Raw genomic sequence first — 8,153 nt, 5'->3', positions numbered from 1 at the left:
CAGGAGACATTTCCGTGATGACCAATTGCCTGACGACACGTATCCGCAAGATCACGTGTTAATAAGATCACGTGTCCGTAGCTCTCGCGAGTTTACGTTCTTAAGCGATCGGTCATCAGCATTGATCCTGAAGAAGGCTACAGTGGTCGTTGAAAATTTGATCTGTGTGAACTTTTGTGTTGGAAGAAAGTTTAGCTTTGTACTATGATTACCACCAATACAGATGAGTTTGGCCTAGGTCACATTTCCAAACCGGGGCCCGGCCGGGATGTTTTAAGAAGCAAAAAATCAAAATGTATACCTAGAAATACACACATATTATGCCCATGGATCTTATTTTTACATTTTGTGTATTTTGAATGATGTCTTTCATATCATTCTTTTTGCTCCCGAAAACTACCCGGCCGGGCCCCGGTTTGGAAATGTGACCTAAGCCTTTCCATGATATGTAATGTACTGGACGTCCATACCTCCATTTTCATGGCGATCATGACCATGAGTGGGTCTCCCTTCTCCACCGTGTCCCCGTCCTTCACGTACACCTTCTCTATGACCCCCGGCATGGGTGCCACCGCCCCCCCTGTGGACCCCGCCCCCCTCCCCCGAAGCTTCTCCAGGTACTTGGGTGTGGGGAGCTGGATCTCACAGGGACCATCCTGGGGTGGGGAGAAAAGATTTGTTATGTGAAATCATTCTTTATTTGGAGATAAAAGAAAGATATATATATATATCCCAGGTCATGTGGATCATCACTGACCGAACATGCAGAGGGACATTAACAGACTGACACAGGACGTTACCTTACATAAATAATATTGCACGGTACCGGTGTAAGTGTCATTCACTAATACCTTAAAATCATTATATTGCACAGTTGTCTCATTCACATTCAAAAAATCACAATATTTTTTTTTTTTCAGTTAACAAAATCACTATAGCTTGATCAATAGCTTTGTTACTTAAACTTCAAGGCATGACTATTTCTTGTTCTTGTTTGAGATGATATTAGATACTCAGGAGTTGGCAAACTACCAGTTTATTCTAACATGCTATATAAACTGATAAATGAATAAATGAAAAATAGAAGGAAGGAACAAGCAAATGATGGTCAGACAAGTCGACTCAAACTGGCTACGACCGTGGCGCGTTGATACACCCAATCCCTTCATCTCGGAAGTTAAGCAATGTGCAGTCTGGTCAGTACTTGGATGGGAGACCACCAAGGAAGATTGGATGCTGTAGCCTGGTCATACCAAAGACTCTTAAGAATGGTACATAAATCTTTCTCTACTGGGAGGAAGAGTGTGGAAGCTAAGTACACTACACTACCAGTGGACTAGCCCCCTGCTGTAGTGCTTGCACCTACAAATGTATATGTGGCCCAGGGTTTAGAAGCGGGTGCCATGTCCGATGCATCTCCTGATAAAGGAGGTTGACCCCCTTGTTCTGATGTATGGGCAACTTTAGCTTAAGTTGACTCAAACCCTGCCAGTTCTCACCATTGAGAAGATATGGAGAGAGTTCCCGTGCAGAGCGATTCTGGCGGTGGAGCGGGAACCATCGATGGTACACCTCAGCTCCTCCATACTGCCTCCTGACTGGAGGAACCCTGAGACTTCGTAGGAATGACCTCCAATCTGAGGAGAGGACAGACACATTCAAGAAAATAACAATTACATTTAATATAAAAGGATGTATCAAGCAACAACAATGGCCTACCAGCCTGTGTTCCATCCTTCTTGCTGGTTAGCAAATCAAATTATTTCCTGTGGTTACAGGGATAAAGATCAACCAATAACATTGCCTCTTGACTCTAGGTGACAATGTGATTGGACGGTGACAGCTGGCCAGTGTTAATGGGCAGGCCAGTACACCAAGGTTGATACATACTAGCAGCTGGCCTGGATGGGCGCTAGATAGTATTACATGTACTGTATGTACATGTACTTGATTTAGTTAAAAACCAGTTACAAACGCAAATATATGATGTACAAACCTGCATTGTATATGTATCCTCTCCACCATAGGATATATGAATCTGGACTTCTGCACAAAAAAGGAGAGTACAGCAAGTCAACATCATTAAATGAGATGGTCAAAACATTTTCCATGAAAAATGTCTCAAAGATTTTTAGTCCTCAATCTTTCTTAGGCCTTCCTCTGCTTGCTATCTGGTTCAGCATCCCTTGTTCCCCGTCTCACAAGCGTTGGACGTTGTGGGATAATAGTGATAAAAAGAAAAATGGACTTACTGTTGTCTCCATCGTTGAGATCAACCTTCCGTGTAAACGTGTGGTTTAGTCTCCTCCCAGTGGCATTGGCAAATGGAGAAAATGGATCTGAAATGAGAAGTCTTGTTAAAAACAACTTCAAAGTCTTAGATACTCAAATATGTACACTCCTTCATTCTCCACTTTGCTATCAGCAATTATGAAGAAGCCTTTATGCATGGTAGTTGCACAAGTCATGTACCAATACCACTGGACAAGCCTATGCTGTAGTGGTGCATAGTCGTGTGGCCTAAGGGCTATAGAAATGGCCAAAAGATGCAGAAAGGACTTTAACTTGGAAAATTCTACCTCTTAACATGATTGTTATGATAACAAAAATATATTTCAAAAACAAAAATATAATACATGCAGAGATGAATTATAACACAATGATAAAGTATTATTATTTTGCTTGCTCTTTCCTTTGGTCATTTCTTCCACACTAATATCTTCCAACCTTGAGACATGACAGAGGATAGCCTCATCTGATCTTCCTCCAGAAGTAGTAGAGCGAGAGCTGCCTGACACAGCAGCTCGTGGGGGAGGGGCTGGCTCTTGGGGAACAGCTGGGACTCATGGAGGTCGATGAACCCGGTGTGAACGTTCCCCGCCGCAAACTCCGAGTGTGAAGACAGCTGACTCAGGAAGGTCACATTGTTGGCCAGGCCCACAATCTGGGAATAGTCAAGGAGAAAAAACATCAAGTTCTAAAAGTCATGACTTTAAACAGTAGAGCAGAACATAGGGTAAGAATTCAAACTGAATTCTTACAAGAACCAAAGTAAAACTACTTGTAACAGTTATTTATGAATAATTTTTATCAATATGATGGCTCTGACAATTGCAAATGTACACAAAGCAATTAGAAAAAGAAAGCATTGCACATATTACATATTTAGAAGAAAGGGATGACACACACACAGATTACTACACCAGTATACATTTACATGTTTTGAAAATGTACAGAAATACATGTATCAGCAAGGAGCTTTGACAAAACTCCTTGGAATCAGCCTGTCCCAGTATCCAAGTTATGTTCCACATATAGATGCAGTGATCAAGCAACCTTTTTATACTGTCTGATGGTTTCCAAGCCAACATATACAATTACAGAAGACCACTTCTAGTTCAAAAGAAGACAAGACCCATTCCAAAGTCCTGTACTTACATTGTACTGTGTGAGGCAGTGTTTGAGTTTGTTAAGTGCTGCAGGTCTGTCTGGTCCCCATACCACCAGTTTGGCGATCATCGGGTCATAATGTACCGACACCTCATCCCCTGGACAGGACAGTCAACAGAAATCATATCATTTGAATATTTCTCACACGTACAGGTGCAATAGGATGCAGTTTCATGGTAAACTGATAGGTGGTGCTGAGAAACAGTGCACATTTTTCCTTCCTCATAGACTTGAGCTATGCCTCATATAGATCCACTTCTACAGTGCCACCAGTAAGTAATAATGCCATTCAAGATTAGCTTGCAGTTTGTTGTAAGTTGATCGATGGTGCTGACAAACAGTGCAAACACTTTTTCTTCCATCTTAGATTTTATGCCTTACTTGCTATCTCATATAGATCTACTTCAGTGCTCACACTATCATACTAGAGTACTAGCATGATGCACTTTTAATGTAAGCTGATAGATGGTCTTTGCCAAAGCTACATACAGAATAAAACAGTTCCACAAATATCTTTCAGGATTCCAAGTGTGGGAGAAAAGAACATCATTCTTGCTTGAACAAAGTCTTCTTCATTACAAAACCTTCTTTTAATTCTTCTGTTAACGTTTCGACAACCATCTATCGCCTTCATCAGTACAAAATGAAACAAATACTGAAGAATTCAAGAAAACTGAGTAATGAAAAAGACTTTGTTCAATTGATCTACCAACCTGATGAAACTATTTACAAATCATTCTTGACTATTGGCTATGTCTTAGTACCTGCTCTGACGCCAGTCTCTATTCTGACGGTATCGTCGGCCGCGGGGGTTGCCAGGTGAACCAGCGGCCCCGCCCCCGGCATGAAGTTGTTGGCGGGATCCTCAGCGTAGATCCTGGCCTCGAAGGCGTGGCCGGTCAGTTGGATCTCCTCCTGAGTGACAGGCAGGGGTTCACCTGCTGCTGCCTGGAGGTGGTGAAATATACAAGTATAACTGTAAATTCCAAATCATATTTACGGGGACTTCATTTCACGGTAAAGAGGAAAAGGAGGTTTGCAAGTTTGCTGTGCCCTAGACAGTATATAGGGCTGGGCACCGGCTGTTTTTTCTTGTTAGACCAGTCCAGAAAAAAGGGACCTGAAAAAAAATCAGTGGAACGGATGTTGGACTGGATGTTGGATTGAGTGAGTGAAGCAAACACTCACATAGTTATGTCAAGTAACTAAACTCATTTACAGCTTGTTTTGAATAGCATTATAGTGTAGCTGGTTTTGAGTATTGTTACATGGCCTTGACAAGACTAAGGGATAACCTTTATCTTCCATACTAACCTTAATCTGCCACTCCACCAGGTCTGTGTGAGTGACCATCTCTTGTTCATACTTACCCAGGGCTCTAGCCAGCGTCCGTTTTTCCGTCAATTGACGGAAATTTGCTGCGTCTGACGGAAAGATTTTAAAACCAATCCGTCAACCTTGACGGACAAAAATCCTTGGTGGAAGCTACAGGCGGCTTCGGGACACCGTCCACGGCCGTAAAAGCCACACACTGTTTGTTTTGCTATTGTTATGATTGTTTGATAATGTGTGTCGGAGCCCTTTCGCATACGATAATCTCTTTAAAAACTTGTTTTTTAAGATCTCAGTTCAGTTTCTCTAACTCCCGGAATAGTGTTTTCGCGGTTTTCGCGACAATGGGAATTGGGTGACGGAAAAAATATTCGAGCTGGCTAGAGCCCTGTACTAACCTTAATCTGCCACTCCACCAGGTCCGTGTGAGTGACCATCTCTGTAACAGGATGTTCCACCTGCAGCCGGGTGTTCATCTCCATGAAATAGAAGTTCTGGTCCTTGTCCATGATGAACTCTACAGTTCCTGTCAAATGATATTTGCAATTGATAAGGACACTACTGAGTGAGTGAAGCAAACACCCACAGTTACACATGTATGTCAGGTCACTAAGGGTAACCATTTAAAGCTTGTTTCAAACAGAGTTATAGTGCAGCTGGTTTTGAGTTGTTACATGACGAAGAACAAAATTCAGCATTAGGAATCAGTAAAGTGAACGTTTTTCGTTACCTGCTCCCACATAGTTGACAGCCTTGGCTGCTCGGACCGCCGCCTCGCCCAGTCTTCTTCTCACTTCTTCTGTCAATCCAGGCTGCAACACAAACAAATACTGGAATCAGTTCGATTCTCTAAGTTTCTATACTGTAGTAGCCCTGGAACAAACAAATCACACCAGTTCTGTTATTGGAGTGTTCTGGCCACTGTAGTTCAAGCAAGCTTCCTTGCTGTTTCAGTGACAGGGTATTTTTTTTTTTACAGGGAGTGGTTGCTAACCCTTCCCCTTTAACAAATACTCAAGGTATCTCCTTGAACACTGGACCCCAATCTAACTTTCCTTCTGAAAGGCAAGTGCAGTTCCAACCCAGCCAAGAAATCCTCATCCAGGACTGAAGCGGGATCTCCCAGTTACCATTTGATTGGAACCAGGAGCTCAACTGTGAGGCTGCTACCAGTTGAGCTACAGGGACATTTCTAGATGTTGGGATAGAAAACTGTAATGTTTTCTAACTGCATGCATGGGCTTCTCTATAACTGCTGTCATAGAGGCACGGCCAGTCAGAATACATAACAATTTTCCACCTTAACATCTGCTAAGAGATTACACCAACTTTTCGACTGTTATTTTTGCAGAGCTGTACTTACTGCAGGAGCTTCCTCTATGATTTTCTGATGTCTCCTCTGAACGCTGCAGTCTCTCTCAAACAGGTACACCACGTTTCCGTGCTGGTCTCCAAACACCTGGACCTCCACATGTCTGTAGTACACAATATACATTTTGTATGGTCAGAAAGTTAGGTTATTGTTATGGGGGGGAGGGGGGCTGACTACTCTCTCTTTGCATTCAGGGGTTGACTTGCGAGGAGCTCACAGTAGGCGAGGCTAAATTACAAGTGTCTGGAGCGAGCTGCCATTCGGTGCCACTCAGGTGACCTCAATATGACCATCACAAGTGTCTGGAGTGAGCTGACATTTGGTGCTAACTCAGGTGACCTCAGTATGACAGTAATAGGACAAGAAGGTTTTTAACCACTCACACTAGGAAGGTCCTTACTCTTTTCGATAAATATGGTGGGTTCTTTGAAAGAAGATATTGAAAGAAGATATTAAAGAAGATGATAGTAAAACAGATGGAATGTGTTGGGATAAAAAATAAGTGCCCCCAGTCATACGATAAGAAGGTTTTTAACCACTCACACCAGAAAGGACACCTACTCTTTTCGATAAATATGGTGGGTTCTTTGAAAGAAGATATTGACAGAAGATATTGAAAGAAGATATTAAAGAAGATGATAGTGCAACAGATGGAATGTGTTTGGATAAAAAAATAAGTCTAGTATGTGTAAAAAAACTGTTAACCTTACCTTGGAGTGTCCACAAACTTCTCCACCAGCATGATTTCATCATTGAATGACTTCAGAGCTTCTCTCTTGGCTGATTCCAGCTGTTCTTCAAACTCTGCTTCTGTCATCACTATTCTCATGCCCTGTTAGAGAAGACAGGATGTAAAAACTGGAGTTAACTCATTGATGAATAATTCAAAATGTCAGACCTGTGACTGAGATGAAGTGTAATGATCTTTTCAACAGCCAGTACTGCAATGCGGCTTTGCTATGTCTTATGTTTATACTAAGGCAAGCACACTGGATCACCTCTACTCTTCTCTTAAGTGTCTTGTTCTTTTACATTTGACATTTGATTTCTGAGGCACACACCTGAAGCTCCATCATACACCAGGTTTTACACAGCCAAGCAAAAGGAAGAATGCAGCTCCAACCAGCTATGCCTTATGTTTTCTATATCATGATATACACAAGATAGCAACTGAATAGACTTTGGAAACGGTCAGAAGTTTCAGGTGGCAGCAACTGGAAATCGACATCTTGCAACCAGCACATAATGCTAGCCTGATTGTTAATACTACATACCATGTGTAAAATGGATTAGTTTCTTAGACTTTTAGATACTAGTAACTCATGTAGATAAACTGTTCTGTATGTAATTGTATGTACAAGTTGCCACACACCGTATCCTCTACAGTTGTCATGCAATTAAGTTCTTCTTCTCCTTCTTCTTCTTGTCTTATTACCTGCATGTCTAAATGTCATTGGCGACTATTATGATGTCTTCAGCTTAAAACATTCACTTTCAGATGTCTAATGTACTTATTTGTAAACATAGTTCCTGCCTTTGTATAAGAGATATCAAGGGTATATTCTGTACCTGTAACTTTTTAGTATTATCAAGATGGAAGTGTCATCAAATATACACCCACCTTCCCTCCTCCCCCCCTCACAGCCTTCACCATAACTGGGTAACCAATCTTCTCTGCCTCAGCCTTCAATCTCTCCACTGATTGGTCCTCGCCATGGTAACCCTCAATGATTGGCACCCCGGCAGCAGACATGATGTGTTTTGAAGTACTTAAGGGAGAAAAGTGGGAATTAGGTGAGTCAAAATTCATGACTTCTTCCTAAATCCTACAGTACATGGAATGTGAGTGGGTATAGTCACCCCTACTCTTCTGAACAAGTGTGTTGGGTTATCTTACATGCATGCGGAGGTTTGAGTGCTTGAGACGTACACCTGAAGCTTTCTCATACACAGGATTTACATTTGATTGACATCAACAACAACAAAAAAATCACTGTCT

The 8,153-nt window shown here is 41.9% G+C and overlaps 1 protein-coding gene across 1 annotated transcript in view; it reads right to left on the bottom strand.

Moving 5' to 3' along the window:
- Positions 1 to 8,153, bottom strand: part of LOC118427631 (methylcrotonoyl-CoA carboxylase subunit alpha, mitochondrial-like) — a gene marked incomplete in the record, with an annotated part of 12,493 nt that overhangs the window by 1,000 nt on the left and 3,340 nt on the right. Inside the window, 12 exon segments of the mRNA XM_035837507.1 lie at positions 471 to 656; positions 1,500 to 1,637; positions 1,997 to 2,046; positions 2,253 to 2,339; positions 2,728 to 2,944; positions 3,439 to 3,548; positions 4,215 to 4,398; positions 5,181 to 5,308; positions 5,513 to 5,594; positions 6,146 to 6,257; positions 6,865 to 6,986; positions 7,776 to 7,923. Coding sequence (XP_035693400.1) covers positions 471 to 656; positions 1,500 to 1,637; positions 1,997 to 2,046; positions 2,253 to 2,339; positions 2,728 to 2,944; positions 3,439 to 3,548; positions 4,215 to 4,398; positions 5,181 to 5,308; positions 5,513 to 5,594; positions 6,146 to 6,257; positions 6,865 to 6,986; positions 7,776 to 7,923 — 1,564 coding nt within the window.

This window comes from Branchiostoma floridae, chromosome 12 (assembly GCF_000003815.2).
Source record: "Branchiostoma floridae strain S238N-H82 chromosome 12, Bfl_VNyyK, whole genome shotgun sequence".
Taxonomy (NCBI): Eukaryota; Metazoa; Chordata; class Leptocardii; order Amphioxiformes; family Branchiostomatidae; genus Branchiostoma; species Branchiostoma floridae.
This window is presented reverse-complemented; position numbering and strand designations above follow the sequence as displayed.